At 41.1% G+C, this 19,851-nt stretch overlaps 1 protein-coding gene across 1 annotated transcript in view; it reads right to left on the bottom strand.

The window, feature by feature from the left end:
• BRSK2 (BR serine/threonine kinase 2) overlaps nucleotides 1-19,851 on the bottom strand; it is a 343,747-nt gene that overhangs the window by 41,173 nt on the left and 282,723 nt on the right. The window contains 4 exon segments of the mRNA XM_075425697.1: nucleotides 6,795-6,860; nucleotides 10,732-10,882; nucleotides 16,023-16,120; nucleotides 16,840-17,004. Of these exon segments, the coding sequence (XP_075281812.1) occupies nucleotides 6,795-6,860; nucleotides 10,732-10,882; nucleotides 16,023-16,120; nucleotides 16,840-17,004 (480 nt within the window).

Raw genomic sequence — 19,851 nt, 5'->3', positions numbered from 1 at the left:
TGCTCCTGTATCTCAGAGTCAGGTGGACAGAACTGGTACAGGGCCAAAAGAAAGTAATGAAAACATTGCATTATGCTGAAATGCTGTAATGAAAGAACAGAGGGAACTTAAATTTTTATCCTTCTCACCAGAAAATGAAAGTATGAAGCCCTACAGGCAGCACATTTGCATGGCAGACCCTGGATGATCTTATGTGTTGTAAGAAGAGAAAAATACAACATCATCTTATCTGTATGGCTATGAACTAAGTTTATTTAGTGGGAAATATCTATTAGTGAGTAACCTCCTAAGAGTCTCTACAGGCATTAAATGTCATTGGAAGTATTAAATCTGCAATTATTCCAATAACTTAATATTAAATGCAACAATCTACGAAACTATGAACATTGTGTGACTCATTTTGCTCTGTGTTTTGCATTGCTGTATGCTTGGACACTAACTCAATGCAAGCCATCAAAAAGTTGCTGAAAATACAAGCAGAACAGTTAATGAAGTTGCTCAGATAAAGAGCATTCCTGCAAACTCAACTGCCAGATTTAGAGACACAAGAAGAGATTCCTTAGTCCCTCCCAAAGTGACATAGTTGTTTTGCTAAGCCTGGATGGGAGAATTAAAAAAAACAACCAAACCTTAAGCGAGCTAGACCCAAGGTTTAGGAGGGTGAAGATGAAAAGGGCACTCTGAACAGAAGGTGGGCACTGAGACTACTGCAGGTTGTTCCTCCTATCTCATACATTGACAATAATCTGGAGACATCTGAGCTATGAAAGAGAGAGGCCAAAGACTGAAACGAAATGTGCATGTGTGGGCTATAGTTTGTAGATGTGATGATTTTATACCTTACTCAATCTATTTGATACTTCAAAGTATCAAAGTTAAAAGGTCCTTTGTTTTAAAGTATTTTTTTACTCATTTTAACCAGCTGCTGTTAAAGGGGAAGCCATGTGAGGCCCAATTCATGTTACACCAGTGGTCTCTTACTGGTGAAATTGAGGAGCTGGAATCCAGTCTCCAGCCGGTTTCAGAGAACTGCAGAATTTCTTGAGAGCTGTAAGAGATGAAGCCTCACACTACTGGGGTGTAGGCAGAGAGAAATACAAGGAGGAGCACAACCGACCTGGTAACCGTACTACACATGTAGCACATGTGCAGAGCACCTCCGCACAGCCCTTCACTCAGATTAATTTTCAAGTCCTTTAAACAGTGTATCTGCTAGTACACACCGGTAGAGTACAATGGCTTCACAATCAGCATTAAACATTTGGCTCAGATTTAGCGTTTTTTTCTTTTTTGAATAACCATCTCAGATACTTTTCCTTACAATCAAAGGGGATTTTGGTACCTTGTTGCAGTCCCAACAGAACTTGCTTTCATAGCACAATTCTACCAGGGTGCTGAATACAGCCTCTTAGCCGGTCAAGCTGGAGCCATGCTTCCAAGAAGGGGAGCCTGCAGCATGCATGCAGCGTGCAGTAATGCATTAGACTTGTGTCCCTGGGTGAAATGCCTTGGAAAGTTTGAATTGGTTTGATTCCATGTGTAATCTTGAAACTCACTCCCAAAATATCCAACCAACCTCTTACTTGCTTCAAGCATATATTGGGTGGAATTTTTTGTTTGCTCACTCAAATAAAACAAAAAAATTCTAAACTGTATTTAAGGGTGTAAGACCCCTGAAAATGACCTGAATTAATATGCAATAGGTAAGCAGTCAGGCACTGTGCATTACAACATTTCATCACTATTATTCTTTGGTGTCCCAAAGATACAAACCGTGCTTCCTTGCTCCCTGATCTAAGGAATATGAACTGAATACCTTTGATGCTCCACTGTCTTATAGTCCCAACCGTGGAAATAATGCCAACTATAGCACCTCTTACTGGGAATACTTATGCTTAAGTCAGAAAGTCTACTCATGCTAATAACTGCTTGTAAGATGAAGCTTTACAAAGGGTACAGAGAAAGGACCGCAGGTGTTGGCAACACACCTCTTCTTCCTTTCAGCGCACACAGAGGGTGATGTTAAACAGCACCACCTTCCTTAATTGGCCAATTAGACAAAGTTCCATTTATAAATGGTTTAGAAAGAATTAATAAATAGTAAAGCATGCTACAAACATGAGAAGTAAATGTTACTGGTGCTAATTAGCTTTCTCAATATGTACCTTCTCAATAAGCTTTTGCTGTAGTCTGTAGTGATCTCAGTGTTTTTATTAAATCATTTATTAATAAAATATTCTCCTTCTGTTAAGTATTTATAAATGGAACTTTAATTTGAAGCGTGACTGCATTCCTCATTGTACCTATATCATCTTTATTGAAAATAAAGAGCTTTGAACATATATCTTTCTCTAGGGCTATCTGTTCACCTCTTAAGAAAACATCTACTAAAAAGAGAGGGAATACCCAGCATTTCTTTAATAACATAGATGGGATTCAGCTTCATCTTGAAACAAAAAGAAGAAAAAAGGATAAATTAGGATCAAAATTAACTGGAGGGTACCAAACAGACACAAGAAGTTCTAAACGGAGAAGGGAGTTTCATTCTCAGAAGGTGTCCTGGTACCTGCACAGTGTCTGAGGATAGTTCTCTGTGTCCACAGACATTGAAACAGCGAGACAAATGAGAGAACAAAAAAGAACCCACAAGTAAATTATATGGAGTGTGACTCCAACATAAAAGCTCACAAACACACACAAAAGCATCAAAAATGCTTCTTCCCACATCTCTCTCTCTCTCCCTGCTGTAAAGCCTCATTCACTGAAATATATCGGCCTGTATTCTATTTGTAAAGTGCAAATGAAAAATTCCTCTACAAGATACAACAGGTCCCGCAACAGGAATAATCCAAAACTAGAGCTTACCCCAGTGGATCAGCACTCGCCATCCTTGGAAAGGGAAAAGGAAGAGAGAGGGAGAGAGAGAAAGAAAGAGAGGGGGATGTGGAGGCAGGTGGAGAGAAGAGTAGGAAAAGCAGAGTGAAATACTGTTCGGCGAACTGAATGGTCATAATTATTGCCACCGGTGCCTACATCTTCAGAGACCAGGAACACAAGGGGGACAGTTTCAATTACCAGAAAATAACTTTTGTCCTGCTCACAACATTGCAGACACATCCAACTTTGGCACTGGGGAATATGGTGAGGGACATACTAAGGCTGTAAAAAAACCTCCCAGCCAAACCCCAATTAAAGTAGTCAGCAGAGCAATGGGGTTCACACTTCATATTGCATTTCTTTTCTGCCTCTAACATAAGGCATAGTTATATCAGACCGTTATCAAGGAAATTGTTCTTTTTGTCCCCTATTTGCTCAGCGTAGTGTCCCTCTGTCCCCCAAGCTGGCCTGGTAAGAAGTACTTTTTTTGCCATGAATGAACTGTGAAATGTATTGGTTATTAAAGCATGCATTTCTGAGCCAGCTTGGGAGCCCAGGGTACAAGATTGCAGCTCAAGCTGTGAATCTGCTTTGATACTGGCTTATTAGTCATGATGGTCTTATAGTCAGGAATTCAGATCAGCTAGAACATACCAGCTCAGCAACCCAGCACTTATCTCTGTGGATGCCTTCTTGTGCTCCAGGATCTCATTTTTCTTTTAAAATAAATTCAGTCTCTGGGTCTTAAAGGTTGCAAAGAAAATCTTTCAAATGTGAATGGAGAATAAATCAATGCTGTGCTGAAAAGAGTCTGAAACAGCAGCTCTAAAAGCACAATGAATCTCTAGCATGTTGACTTTGAAGCCTAGTGACAATCAAAAACTTCAGTATTCTTAATTTTTCATTACTAACCAAAGCATTCAAAATCAAAAAGAATGGTCAGGTTATTAAGTTTTCAGGGGTGCAGGTAAGCAAACTCAGGAAAAGTGTCAACACCTTTGCACATTGACAAAGATTAGATTAGAAATAAAAAAAAAATCTGGTGTGTTAAGCTAAATTATTTTCAAGTCAGACGCAGCGCTTTTTTTCCTGTCTGTCTCTTTCTCTCTCTCATTCTCTCCATTTTCAATAACAGGCTCCCAAGCTGCCAGAGCTACCTCTGGCTGGGTGAGGAAAATCAATTCTCCACAAGATGGTCACCAACAGAAATGCTAAATTTAATATATGCCCAGTAGATTTCACAGTTTACTGCTCAGTGCAACTAGCCAAGCTTCCGGTTACATCAACATTGCAAATGCTGGGCTGGGCAACACAAGGCAGTTTTGAGAACAGTTTAAACTAAAACATAGTTAAAATAGAAAGAAAAAGCTGTTGTGCTACTCATTGATAGAGAAGTGGAAAGAAGCATTACAGTAAGCTCTTTTTCATGTGTTTGAGTGACACTCCACTTGTATTCTGTCCTGGAGTGCAAATTTGGATAAGACCTAATAAATATATAAATACATATATAGGTATATATTTAGGGACAAACACTGTCCTTAATTGTACCCGTACAAATCCATCTACAATGATGTAACTGAAAAGAGCAAATTGACACCCATTGTATACTGGAACGTGTGTGTATATTTCTACAGAAAATACACCCATATTCACACATGCAGAATATTAAAATGTAAATAAAATGGGTGAAAGAAGCTTGATTAATTTTTCTTTCAAGTCATTTTCCCAACAGGGAAAGCACTGAAGAGGTTAACAAAGAGAATGGAAAGCAAATTGACAATAGGGAAAAGGAAGAGGGAAATGAGGTTTAAAAAAAATGAACAACCCCAGGACACAATAGACCCAGAAGCGCAGACATGTGCATTCCCTACAATACTGAAGCAAGTGAACTACAGAGCTGCAGCAACCCAGATACAGAAGAAGAGAAGCACTGAAAGAGGGGGTGAAAGAGAAAGTCATAAAGAAAGAAAAAAAAAAAAAGAAAGGGACAGTGGCCTCAGCTACTAAGACAACCATGTGCATCTAGAGGGAAGGGACCCTTAAAGATGCAGTATTCCTTTAAAAAAGACATGATAAAGTGGGATAATTAAACACTGGCCAAAAAATTAATGGCCACCATGATTAGGTGGCCCCATTTTGCTCGGGTTCTCTTTGCTGCCTATCCCTTCCTTTCATGTGGCTGTGTGCAGATCCAGAATCCAGGTCCTCTCGCTTTCCCAACACTGAGGTCCTTCATCCTAACTCTTAGAAGTGAGAGGGAGGTAAGACCACTGCAAACGTGATCTTCCAAAATTCAGCCTGGTCCTTCAATGAGAAAGACCCTGGGTGATCCTTGTGCAGTGCTCTAACTTTCTCCTCCTGTACTCTGAAAAACACCACCTTAGAGAGCGAACACAAAATGCCCGTGTGTATTTAAGAAATTCTCCTAGCAGTTACTCAAGGGTCATTTCCTCTGCTCTTAACACAGCTGTAGCAGCTGCTGGAGAAAGAGAGAGACAATGAAAGGTGCTGGGAACATTTGCTGAAAGACCCTTTTCCTGTACTAGACCTGACTTCTAATTACTGTGGAAAAGCTCATCTTCGGAGTAGCTTCAGATTAACTTTTAAGGCAGTAAGTGCCACATGTTCAAGAACAGAATATAAGGGGAATCAGAGAAAGGAACAGGAATTTCCATGTCTGTGGTAACAGTTGAGGGAAAGCCCAGCCACTAAAGACTGTATAACCACAACTTCTTCATGGCTGTGAAACTTAGTGGTTTCTAACAGTTTGGGACCAATGCTTGTTCCTATCTTGGCATCTTAAAGACGGTGCCTTACACATCGTGTGAGGCACAATCTCAGCTGCAGATGCATGGTGTTCTTCATTGTGGCAGGTTCAGGACTTGAAAAGGACTGCCTCAGCCTGCAAAAGGCCGAAACAGGGGCTGTCTCTCACACATCCTACAAGTCTACTGAAGTTTAAAGGCCACCTTTATCTTTAAATAGAAAGATTTCTATTAAAAGGGGAAATGGAAAGAATGGTTCATCAAGTCCATAGGTTCTTTTAAGGAACTCACTGCTTCCCCCTTTCTGAATCATATGGAACACTCCTAACCTCTGGGTAAGCTAAGTGCTTGTCCAAAACGTATAAGAAATACATTTTGACGAAGAAGTATCAATTGGGATGGCAGCTTTTAACATTAGAGAAAAATTCTCTTCCTCTGAGACCGATACTTGTCCATCAAAAACCTTCCCAAAAGTCTAAACTTTGTTTTTTGTTCACGGACCCACACATGTCCGCTTAAAGTCCCTACGTCTGGTGGCCTGTATGTCTTCCATTGTGCCTCTGTTCACAGTTGAGAGTTACCCTTTTTGTTATTCTTCACCATCTATCACTTGAACTGCTAGATTGGAATCATTCTCCCAAACCTCTATCTTTGATCATCTTTTCCTCTTGAGTTCTCTGGTGCAGCCAGGGTATTCTTAAGCAGTTTGTCTCTCAGCTCCAGGCACTTAGTATTTTGCTGTGTTAGACATGATTTCCAAAGTTTCCCTCCACTGTTGTCACTGTTTCTAGTGCTGGAGTGGAGCACTCCGGGCTGTCCTAGTGTTTTATACTCCAGTCCTTCCCAAAGGAGTCTTGGCAAACACATTTTCTACCTTGGGCATCTTCACTCATGGCAGAACTGAACCAGCAGTAGCAGCAGGATGAAATTTTAGTGGGGAAAATGTTGGTACAGTCACAGACTGCATTGGGGATAGCCTCAAATGAACAGTACTGTACGAAAATACATGTGGTGTCGGGCTGTAAATATCCCACCCTCTTTGTTTCTCTCTAAAGACAAAACTGCTATTCCCCACATGGAGAAGGTAAGTACTGCATCTTTAAGGTCTCAGCAGTGAGGTAGAGGAGAGGAACATATTGTCAGTGTTTATACCTTTCTTCTTTGTTGAATTTGGGATTGGCTTCAGAGATATCCAGGCTTTTACTGAACATTGTTTTACTATGGCAGGAACAAAGCGAGAAAACAGAGTTACTAGTGTGGACATTTATAAAAGAGAGTCACCTGAAGCAATGCTGGACACCCAGCCCCCCAACCCATCCTCCCCTTTTTAAGCAATGCTCTGAAAAAACCCTTTCTTTTACTTTCCAACTATGGCTCAAGCCTACACAGTGTTGAAGTTCATTATCTTCCTCTGACTTCCGAGGTCTAAGACGACTTCTCCCACACATACTTGTAAACCCTACTCTCCTTTACCCAGCTGAAAACCCAGATACCATCTACTTTGCCACATTGTCCAGGGAAAACAGAACATGCCGGAAGGCACAAATTGCAAAGCGCCCATTACTCAGACTTTTCTCAAAGACCTCGACACTAAGCACAATCTGGGAAGACGTTAAAATCAGACCACAGAGCCTCTCAGAGGAACAGTAATTTGTTTTTGTATTCTAATTTGTAGGGTCCATTGCCGCTTACTCCCAACTCTCTTCCCTATACTCAGTGGACAGAGAAATGCCCTTCTTTTTCATCTTGGGTCTGAATCCCTGAAGCTTAGAAGCAAAATTCCCTACACTTTGCTGAAGAGTCAGCTCTCTGTAATATGTTTCACTGGTAATATGCTTCACTGTTTCACAGAACACTGCTTCCAAATGTTAGCTGATCTTTCATGCAAGCTATCCACTGCAATAACCAGAAGAAAATGAATAGTTAATGAAGCCCATTTTAGAGCATTTTTTGGACTTTCACAGCAGAGCTGCTGAAAATTTCTGGCATATCCCTGAGGGATTCTAGCTCCCATGGAATTCTTCCTAGTCTGTGTGATTTTGGCACAAGGGACAAATTAGCTGGTGTTAAACTAAGCTCAGAATCTACCTCTTTTCTTTTGACATTTCAATGAAATACCAGATAGTCTAAGAGGTGTGCATGCCACAACAGCAGAAGCAATTAAGGTGTAATTATGAACCTGTTTAGTTGACAACTAGCAGAGAAAACCAAGAATTAACAAAACATAGTCACCAGTTTCAGGGTGGCTGGTGTTTGTGCATACTAACTTTGCCATATACAAAGACCCAATGAAGAACACTTGGAGAAGTCAGCACAAGAATTTCAAGGAGTCTGTAAGCTCAACAAGTAGCCTTTGTGCTGATTTCCCCTCTTCTATTATCCAAAACCAAGTCACCGAAGGACTCTGTTTTTCACTTAACACTTTCTCAGCCTGCAGGATTGAAGGCTGACAAGTTTGAAATCTCATGGAAAGATATGCACTTAAACAAGCCAAGACCAGACACTTGTAGGGTCCCCACACGGTTACCAAAAGCACAGGTCATCAAACAGACACATAAACCAGAGTTTGAAACATAAATCCCCTTTATGCAAGTAAACATCTGTTTACTACTGGGAAAGAGGACAATAGGACTAAATCACAAGACACATGGGTGTGTTCTGCCCACTGGTTAGAAGAGTATCTCTGCCAGCTCAAGAAAGAAGCAACGGCTCTGTGTCTCCAGACGTTTACACAGGTGTTCTGTATCTAAACAGGAGACCTGTTTCCATGGTCCACTTCCCTGTTTTCCTAGTATTGTGGGATAAAAACACTGAATAGTCATCTGTTGAGACCAAAAAATGTCATTCTTAAAAAAACATCCATCTCTGAGACCTAAGCCCTACTGCTGTAAAATCCACTGTCAATGGGTCATTTCATGGAATACAGCATGTGACTAGCCATTAAAAATCCCCTACTCTTGGTGGAAGGCACTTGTCATTTTGTTACTGACTGTTCTGACAGATGGGTGTCCCATCAGCAATGCATCGTCCCCAGACAATCCCCATGCAGTGATGTTCGTTAATGAAGCCAGTTCATGTTATAAATGACTGTGCTGCCAGCAACAAAAAATGTGCCGTTGTCATCTGTGGAGGTGGATGGTATGAATTATGGAAGCTCACACATGGACTAAAATAACATCTTCCCTTTAGCCCCTTCCAAAACAAGCACTACCAAGCCCATCATCATCAATCATGGTGTTATTACACCCCTTTTCTCCACCCCTCATCACACCTTTATGTCCAGCCCTGAGCTGTGGTATGCATTGCCCTGTATCTCTTTTGTGCCTGGCAGGTTTCACTTCCTCCTTAAGCCAAAGCCCTGCTTTACTTGTACGTAGTCTGGTTATGTCTCTGTGCTGAACTCACCTCAGGCCTTTTGACTTCAATCGTTCCCTCATGTGTAGAACTGAGTAAGACATTTAAAAGCAAAAGAAAAACTCTGGATAGCAAGACACAGCTTTGCCTCTTCAGACTGTTAAATCCAAAGTCAAAGCTGAGAGCTGGAAGAGCTGGTTTCAGCTCTCAGAAAACTTAGGGATCAATCTAACACCTCCTATTTGTTCTGCCCAGTTGGACACTTGCTGTAAATGGCTGCAGAGTACTGCAACTCACAGGCAGCCTTGGGGTGGGGAAAGTGATTCAACTCCGTCTGGGTCTGGGAGCTTCATGGCCCATGCATCTACCAGGTACCAGATTAAACACTGCAAGCTGAATAAGGAGTGAGCAACTGTTTGTCCATGTTGTGTTCAACCTTATCACTCTGAGGACTATGAGGAACACTAAGCGTACACTGTCCTGAACAATTCCTTCACCCAGACCTCACATCAAAGAAAACCACATATCCAAGACAGGTTTCCAACCTACACTACAATGAAAAATCTTTATGGCAGCGTATCTCAAGGCCACACATCCAGTCTGAAATAAGTCCTAGTAGATTCTGGAAATCACCACTTTTTCCTCATTGTAGACAGAACTGTAACAGTTGCCAGCAAAACTTTCGAGCAATTCTAGGGGCCTCTAGACATGAAATTATTTCACGTTATTCACCCAGTTCTGTCAGCAAAGAGAGCTTCTGGGCACAGCAGGCCCTTTTTGAGCAGATCTTAAGAGCTGAACAAAAAAATCATGTCATAAAGCTGAAACAGAAGCTACAGCATCATCAGCATACATATATGTGAAGTGTGCTTTTATATTGATTGATTTATGCAAGCGTGAATCCAAATGCACGTGCTTCCCTTAGGCTCGTCATAGGGACTGAGGAAGCAACTTCCATGGTCCACCTAAGTGAACTTCCACTGTTCACTTACTCTCCCAGAACCTGCCTTGAGGAGACACCATTCTCCTCTGCTGTTTCTCCACAAGACTGATGCTTTCTTTGATAGAAAAGAGGCAGAACTATACAAATTCCATCACTTTACATGCATGTGGTAATTTATGTGGGTCAGATGCATGCTGGCTCTGACAGCACATTTTAGAGGCATCTACAGATGTCTGGACAGGGCTTTCCAGATTCAAGCTGTTCTGACGACATGGAGACTGGGGTTCATCTCATTTAAATTCGGGTGCCCAAAAGCCAGGCACCTAATCCAAGATAGTCATCTAGATTCCTGTTGTCGGCTATGGAGACAGAGAGGAATAACCAGAGATCAGTTAATCCTGTCTGAGATTGCTGGAACAGAGGACATATGTATCTGACACCTTCCAAAGCCCTCATCTGTCCCCACTGCCTAGAGTGATAGCCTGTATCACAAGCTTAGGGTGAATGCCTATGTTCTCGACAATTAAAAAGAGGTGAGATGAATCTTGCTCAGAGGACGTGGTGGTTTCCTGAGCAATAGCTGCAAGCAAACAGAACCCGTAAGCCCCTGGCAACAATTCTGGTCCTGTATGCATAAGCGCTGCTGGCTGCCAGATCACGTTGCAAATGTGCTTGGAAGTTGTAATAAGTGCTGGTGCAAACAGAGAAGCTCCACAGCTCTTTTGTATGTATAACATAAAAAGGGGTAGCAAACCCAGACAGGCAGGACCCCTGGGTAAAGCAGAGACCCACCTCTGTCCATGTTGTGCCATTTCAATAGCTCTGCGAGCGGGGACTGGAGAGCCGCCATCTGTCACACTGAGAACTTCCATCGACTTCCTTTCTGGCCGCCGCTTCCCATGCCTGTTCAGCATTGGGGAGTCCACACGCTTCCTGGGGGGATCTTTATGAAAAGAAAATGCTGTCAGCTGAATTCGCCTGTGACTTACCTCACAAAGGTTGGTTAAATCCTCTCACAGCGATCTCACTCTCACACCTCCCCTACAGAGACAGATATCTTCATGATGGAGATGTACATTTGCAGTCTCTCCCTTCTTCCAAATTTGCAAACATTAAGACACAAGTTGCAATCCATCTACAGAGAGAAGGAGCACTGCTACTGCCCTGAATGTACGAGCACTGTAAAATAAAGGTAGAACCATAGCATACCTTGTAGAAATTACCTTACAAAGCTGATAACAGTAATAACAAGATGACAGCATGGGCTGCGGCACAAGCTGTTAGTCAGAGTATAAGCCATCTAGGGATCTTGTATATGTACTCAGGTTGCTAGAGCTTGCCTTCAGTGTCCCTGCTAGATTAAATGTGACACAGAGACACACGTACACTCTGAACTCAGAACTGCATGTTCCTCTGAAAACATTCTCTTTCTTAGCATCTTTAAGATTAGATTTCAGGTTTTCCCCACTGCTTTATATTTTCCTCCTTCAGCATTACAAATTAAACATACTTGTCTACCTGAGATGAATCTCCAATGAGAGCTACTAAAATTTATCTCAGAGGTCATCATATGGCTTTTACTGCTGTAGTAACTGAAGTGCTTTACACTTTTTATTGTGCAACATTTCTATGAGGTATTGAAGTGCAACTTTCACATTGCAGAGTGAAAACTGAGGTATGAGATATTTACAGGCAATTCTATCCTAAGGGTGCTGACAAACATTTACTGAGGTTCTGAGGAATACCTAAATTGCTTTGAAAGGAGTCTTTAGATAACAAACTGCATTGCACAAGGTGACTTGCCAAACTGTACAAACCTCCATGGTGAAGCAGAGAAGCAAATGCAGACCTGCTGAGATGTTTTATTCGTAATATCACTCATACCACTAAAAGAGTAAAAAGAAGGCAGGCAGAAAAAAAAACCCAGGATTTTCTTTTCTTTGGTTGGACTATTTCAGTTCCCTGCCTCTATTTAGAGACATGTTTTTAATTTTAGTGGAGAGTGACCACCTGTAAAAAAAAGGCATCCTTCACCCCTGCAGTTAGAAAGAAGCTCACAGTGCTCAGCCACTAAGGCTTTTTCCTCTGCTAGAACTCCTTTATAAAACCAGAAATATCAAATTTGACAGTTCTACCTCTACTGCCTAGTCTGATGGTATTATTTTCATTATCCTGCCCTCCTCACACCCCTCATCTACTTGCTTGTTTCTTCTCCCTTTCACATCATGCTTTTTTAGAACAATATCCCTTTAAGGTAGGGCTTATTCTTGAAATGAGCATGAGCAAAGATGGCTCAAATGCAAATGGGCTAGTGATAACAACTGACCCCATTACTGTATAACCCAAGTATTCTTTGTATTAATACTAATAATGTTCCTGTTATAAATTAATTAGAAAAAAAGCAGTTGTATCCCACTCCATTTCAAACTACATCCAGTAATAAAAAGGTAGTAGAAAATACTAATTCCAGATTAGGAAAAATATATAGAGCATAAAGTTGAGGGAAAAGCAAATGGAGATAAACCTAATAAAGCAGTTATACTGGGTGACTTCAGCTGCACAGGTGTAAGTGGTCAAAAGTAAACTGGGACAAGGTTTAGACATTTCAAACTCCTGCTTCTTTAAACAAGTTCAAAGAATGAGAAAAAATTCATCCCACAGAACAACTGCTGGTATCAGAAGTGTGACTTGAGCTGAGTAACACACATAATGACAATGTAATCACGTTTGGTACCAACTACAGAGAGCTGATAGAAGTTTTGCAGAGGGATATCAGACATCAGAAAGAAAGGTGGAAAAGGGCAGTTTAAAAGAAAGGAAAAAGAAGGAAGAAGAAGGAAGATGAAGAAAGCAGCTAATGTCAAAAGAATGGAGATCAGTAAGCTCAGGCTGCATCAATGTTAGCTAATAACAGAATCTAAACAAGAAAGATGGAAAAAGGCAAGAAAAACATTTTATGAAAAGATATTTAAAAAAGCAATTTGATCTAAGCATGTTCAAAACAGAAGACTTCAGCAAACGGAAATTCAGCGGAGTGACACTTACAAAAGTGACAGGCCAAATATAACATGGCTATTAAAAGACAGCAAAGAAGAAATCTGAAGAGGAATTAGTGAAAGACTTGAATAACAGTGTTTTGTACAGCCATCAGAAAGAGCAAGCTTGAGACAAGGACAGTAGCTAGAGGGACCATGGGGGAATCAACAGAACAATTACGGACGAGAAGGATATTGCTAACAAGCTAAATGGTTCTTTTATATCAGTGCTTGCTGCTTAAGATGCTGGAAGATATTGACTTCCAATCTATATTTTAAACTACCAAAGACAGAGACTAAGCAAAACGAGCAGGTAGTGAAACATACCTATAAATTCAAGAACAGCAATTCACAAAAGTTTGATGGAAAATACATCCAGAAGCTTGCATGAATGTGGTTGAGTTTCTGATAAAGGCATTTGATTCCTCTTTAAAACTGGCTACAATCCTACACTACACATGCCTGAGGGTAGCCAGTATTGTACATATTTTTTAAAATGGTCTGAGTAAGAAACGACAGTCTGTCATCACTTTTAAATCTAAAGATTCTAAAGAAATATTTAAATACACAGCCATCCTGCCACAAAGACTGAAGTGATTTCATATAAAAGCAGTAGAAGATTTTATATCTTCTTTAAAAAGCACAGGAATTAAAAATAGGAAAAGCACAGGAATTAAAAATAGGAAAACCTCCAGTGTTTGCCCCTCTCTTCTTGACTCTCTGGAAATATTTCACATGCGGAAAAAAAATCAAGTCCTAGTCTGGATCTGTAATATTTTCGAGGCTGCATTTTCCTTCTATTTCACATCAAAAAAATGAAGCCATTCCTAAGGATTTTTACAGAGGAAGAGAGAACCATATAGCTAATGATTCAATTACAAAGGCATTCATCTGGGAGGTGGGAAATAGAGGTTCAACTTCTGAGTCTGGAGGAGGCACCTATATCCTATATGGCTGTTCTGGCCCAATCTCTTGTTCCCTGGTTTATTAAGAGACCCCACCCCGCAAAAGCCTTTTCCTCAAGGAGACATTAGTTGACATTCATTCATTTTACTGAGAAGTTTCTCATTTCTGCGTTTCCAGGTAAAGAAAATGGAGCTGGACTCGAAAGATGGTAAGGGTGCCCCTTCCCTGGCCCTTTGAGAAAGCTTCATTTAGCTGAAACAGACAAAAGGAACACCAGAAGAGAGTGCTAGTCTGAGCTGACCATATTTTTACCTGCATCCATCCTTTCTGACACCTAACATGAAAAGCAAGAGTAAAAAGCAAAATACTCTGAGATGCACTTTTTTTTTTTTTTGGCAAGAGCTCAGGCAATTCACAACTCTCATGAATATGGTTTCTTCAAGCTGCTATTATTAAATTTGTTACTTTTTCTCTACTCTTCTTTGTTTGTGCAAGCCCATTGCTAATGGCTAATGATGAGATATTCATCAGAAGCATGACTGCTCTTAATTAAACCTTGCCCCATGTTCTCAGAGATACTGCTGGGAACAGAGGAGGTGGAAACCCCCTGTGGAAGAGGAAATACAACCTACAAACACTCAAAGAATAATGCCTAAAGAGTCTAAAATGTGCCGATGAGGCACAATGATACATTCAGAGCACTGTTTCCCTGTTGGGGAACATTTTCACTCCTTGTACAAAAAACTACAAAAGCGGAGAATAATATTTCAGTTCAAACCATGAAAATACTTCACATGTGGAAGAGAGATACATGCTGTATTTAGGGCATAGCTACCTATTCACTTACGTGTTGGATATGAAGATTCTAGAGTTACCTTGCTTCTTTCTTATGACAAAAGCATTTCTAAAACAAGATGTTGGTGTCCTTACATGGCAGGGTAATCTGTTTGAGTCAAAAGCTGATCAGTGAAAAACCAGGTGACAAACTGCACTGAGCAAGGGGCTTTTGACTACAGGACCTGCAGTTGGCACATCCACCCATCTCCATCAGAATCCCTGCTAATATGCCCTCTATAGCTCCATCCAGGTTAGAGTTTAAAAATTACCGTGTTGACTAAGAATTTTCATCTCTTCTCCCATAGCAGAGATTTCCCTGTAAAATTATAGGGCCTGGAGCCTGGAACATGGATAAGGTAATAATCCAATGGAGTATTAACAAACTAACAGTTCAATATACCACTGCCCTGTAGGCTTTGGAGATTCCAGTTTTTCCAGTCAAAATAAAGAGCACTTTGCTTCTAGCCTTCAAAGTGCTGAAATACAACACCTGAAAATCACAACACTACTATGTAAAAATGCTGTTTCAGGTCATTGACAGAAGTGACTAATCCTTTATTAGTTATACTTTTGTAACTCTGCACAGCAAGAGTCACTTATATAGTTAGCTCCTTAGGGAAGCATTTTTCCTGTTGTCTAGATTAGTGAAGTCCCTGGCAATCAGCAGTACCATAAAATACTAATGAATAATTCTTCAGGAATAAAGTGGCACCACAAGAGCTTTATCAGATATATAATCTTACTGCATATTAAGCTTTTAAAATATTTCTATGATAGTCTAAATACATGGGACTTTGAGGTATGCACTATATACAGGTAAGTGGTGGTATTCATACTTTCAAAAGCATATATATTTACCTGCAGAAAAGAGAATGTGTACATACGTAACTCCACAGAGATGCAGTGCTACACAGTCTAACTAGCTCAAGTCCAGAAGCAGCATTTCTGCAATACTGCATGTAGATCAGTAATTAGAAAATTCTGCCACTAGACGATACTGCTTCTAAACCTCATCTTCTTGCACAGAGCCAGCTTGAGGGTCCACATGATATTTTTTAAGATCTGGTTCAAGGTCAACTTGGATGTTTCTGCACTGTGAGACAGACATGTCCTGAAAAATGAAGCCTTCGAGTTTAGCCACAGAACTGCCTGCCTCAGACTGAGGATTCTCACCAGTGCTGTACACCATTTCAGTGGGAAGGTAACAGTGATGCTAGGGTTTGGGTATATATTAAAAAAAAAAAAAAAAGTGAAGAAGAACTGCTTGAGATTGGTTCATGGTGACAGAGGTCATATCTGTAGTACCTATTTCATTTCTAGGGGGAAGATCCTCATCTTCATGACTAGGATATCTCTCCTTCCGGTCAAGTAGAAGAAAATAAATCATTTTCTCTTGGTTTTCTCTGAAAAAAAGAAAAAAAATCTTTAAATTTGAAGCGAAAAAAACATCAACGTGTAGATAAATCCTTCTCATCAAACAAACAGTCACAGTTATTCTAAATAAGCTGGAAATGGTCATGGTCACCTGCCACCTAATACACAACAAACAAAGCTTTTGACAACCTTGCCGTCTCCAAAAAGCAGCTAGTGAGAAAAGGAAATACGACTCCCATGTTCCACACAAGGCATAGGACAGATGAGGTAATGTGTCCACAGGAAGTCCAAACCAAGAGTGGCAGCAAGACAGGTCTCCTGAGCCTCTAAGCGCTCCTTCTACTACGTTTCCCTCTTAACACCTTAGGAAATACACCAGCTCTCAGGCATAAGCTTGAAATAAATAAAAATTTTCCAACAAAAGCATATCCAACACAAACAACAGCAATGATCTGTCCCCATCTGAACTGCATGGTCCAGCTTTTCATGAAGTGACCTTGCCTGGCAACAAGGGAAGTGATAGCACCATGCCTTGCTGGTCAGGCTGTGAGCTTCTGACACACAGTGCAAGAAAAGCTCAGTGCTTGCTCCCAACACCTCACTAGCAAATGAGCAGCCAGAGGGTGAGAAGTTGCTACTGGTCCCTCACAGCAAGAGACATGTTACAGCGATCTCTACCTCTCCCCAGGTTTATAAGCATCCCAGCCCATGGACACCCAACTGATACGAAGACTGAGCAAGTGCTTACTCTTCTGACAACAAGTCCTGTAAGAGTTTATTTCGGTCACGGAAGCAGCCTAACGAGTGCATGCTATCTAACACGTCTGGATCAATATCCTCCAAGGAAGGGAGAGAACGAATCTGCACCTTTCGAGGGATTGGTTGCTCTGGTTCTGGCTCGTTCTTACCCCCTCTGCAGAAGAAAGAAGATGAGAGAGAGAAAGGGGGCAGGGAAAGAAGGAGAGAAAAGAAACACGAGTCACAAATGAATCCATACTCTGAAACACAGCCTGCAGATGGAAATAGCTTGTTAAATTCCCACTGAGAGACCAGAGCTAGCAACCAGACAGATATTCTTTTTGGAAGAAACTGCCATGAAGGCTAGGAGTGACCAGCACCTTGTGGATTCAGGTCTTCAATGAGAAATGTCTGTGTTCAGCCAGAAAGGCAGTAGGAACTTCACTTACCAGTGCCCTCATAATTAAAGCAGCTGTTCAGCATCCTAATGCCAAACATTTATAAAACACTACACAGTTTTAGAGATGCTGTTGTATCAGCAGGCCAGACCTCAGGCTATCAGGCTGAAAAGTGCAAGCTGAATGATTATCTTTCAAAGAAGGAGCTGCAAATAAACCATTGCTGTTTTTCACAAATTCTGATTATAACCAGCATTACAGCAGTTTCATTCTATAAAGCTTTCAATGTGATTAAGAGACCTCAGTGTTCAGGTCATCACTTAACACACTTTGAAGGGTTTTTGGGGAAACCAGGCTGTTTATTTACACACCCAACTATGACAATCTCTGCTTCTCTTCAGACATGCAGATTTGAAAACTGTGGCCCAAGTGTGATGCCCGAGGTCATTGGCAGACCTAGGTATACACCATTACTGGTAGAGCGTATTAGTCTTTTAAAACTAGTTAACACAAGCTTTCTGCATAATTATCTCATCCCATTCACTAGACTCAGGAAATACTGATTATTTGTTGCAATTAAAGGCCCTGACTGTAAGAAAGAGGTCAAGGTGTCAGGGTATCTGCAACCGACTGAATGATATGTATTGCAGGCATGTTGAACATCCTTTGATTTTATTTAGGTAAGCTGGGAGCAATTTATGTAAACTCTATCCACTCGAAGAGGTGGGTTTGGTGGTGGTGGTATTTTAGTTGGAGAAACTGTCTACTCTGAATCTTAGCTATTTCTCAATGGATGCTTTGTGCGATGTCCGAGTTTTTATACACTTTAGGTGAGGTACTCACTTCCGATGCTGAGGTTTTCGTACTCCGTGGATGAGGTCCCCCCTTTCCTATATGTGATGTAAATGTGTGACTATTGGTTCCAGGCTCCCAGGGTCGGTAACAGGAATCAGGAATATTTAAAATGCATCAGATGTCAGTATTTGCTGTTTATGTGGCTGTGTTTGGGCACGAGATTCTTCCTTTTGATGCTGGCAGAAATAAGGTGAACACAACTTGTGAACTTACTCGCAAAGCTTAAAATGCTTTGGGCTTAGATGTGAGCTATCCAAGTATCTACACAGGAAAAGGAGCTTCAAGTCAAATGCCCCTAATTTTTCTTGGGTAGGTTAGAAAGCAGCTCTGGTAGGTTCATACACATGAGCTCAAGGTCTCAGCCAGCATACGAAAAAGAGAGCCAATGCAGATTATCTCCTCCAGGGTAAGAAGGCAATACTAACTCATTGCAGCCAGGGCTCTGATGCCAGGACAGGACAGTTACATGCTACACCTCAATCACAGAAGCTTGCTGGGTGCTACTTGCAATTTATTTTTCAGCAAGTTGAAATGCACTTGTGAGGCACCTGCTCTGTTAACCATGTTTGTGGGACATCACTTGCAGAAAGACTCCTCGGAAATATCTTCTGTTGTAGCAGTGAAAACATGCTCAGCCCTTCCTGGATACATGTCATGGAGTCAGACTTTGGTAAACCTTAGACGGGTCATGACAACATGTGTCAGATCCCACGTCTCTTACACTGAGCACTCATACACACCCTGCTCAGTTTTATTCAGTTCAGGGGGCTGGAAGCGGAATATAGAGGACGGAGAAAGATTCTGCTCCTTGGGAGACATTCTGGTGTGTCAAACCACTAAAACGCAGCTTCTGACACCCCCCTGGAGTCTCGCAGAAGTGTCTATGTCTTCTGCAATGACAACATGGTCCTGAATCTAAGGGCCAGATTCAAAAATCCTTGTTCTACTAAAGAAACATCTTATTCCCTGAGTGCCCTGTCTTTCAGAGGTAAATGCTGCTATGTCTTAGAATCAGGATTGAGCCCTCAGCAGGTAACAAGCAACAATTAGATCATAACCTTGCACTATTGAAGCCAGTGATGACCTTGTCATTAAGATAAATTCTTGCAGGACAGACCTTTGAACAGCAGCTGAGTGTTTTTTAATGATCTGCAGTTCACTTTTGAAAAGTATTGACTTAATCACTCATTATGTTACAAGCAGATGTCTTTAAGGTAATTTAAAGAGATTAAGAAGAATTATTGTTTTTGAAAATTTCCAACAAATCCGGGTTTCCTACTAGTCACCTTAGTCTATAGCAGAGTATCACCTGCAAGCTTCTTTTGTATCAATCAGCATGGGAGCCATTTCTAGAGAGCACAGCTTGCCATCTTCTGTGCACTGAAAAGAGGCTTTTCCTTATGCCCTGCACCTGGTCAGCCTCAGACATAGTCAGGAATTTTCACACTTCCTCATCAGGTACAAACAAAATCTGCAAAAAGGCGCCTCGTCCTTTGGCAGCCCAATTCAGTGCTTCAGGAAATGAAAATCACCGGGTCTGGGCTGCGATTGGCATGACTGTATTGCCTGCTCCATTCTCAGTCTAGCAGAGAGTGTCAAATTTGTTGCATTTCAGCCCACACACACATCAAACAATACCACACGATGAATACTGCAAATCACGTATATTTTTTAAAGGCCCGCATGAATGTAATTGCTGCTTTAAAACCCATCCTCCTTTGTGAGGATCGGTGCACACAATGGCTGTGATTCCAGACCAGGGAGGACTT

This window comes from Opisthocomus hoazin, chromosome 7, assembly GCF_030867145.1.
Source record: "Opisthocomus hoazin isolate bOpiHoa1 chromosome 7, bOpiHoa1.hap1, whole genome shotgun sequence".
NCBI lineage: Eukaryota > Metazoa > Chordata > Aves > Opisthocomiformes > Opisthocomidae > Opisthocomus > Opisthocomus hoazin.
This window is presented reverse-complemented; position numbering and strand designations above follow the sequence as displayed.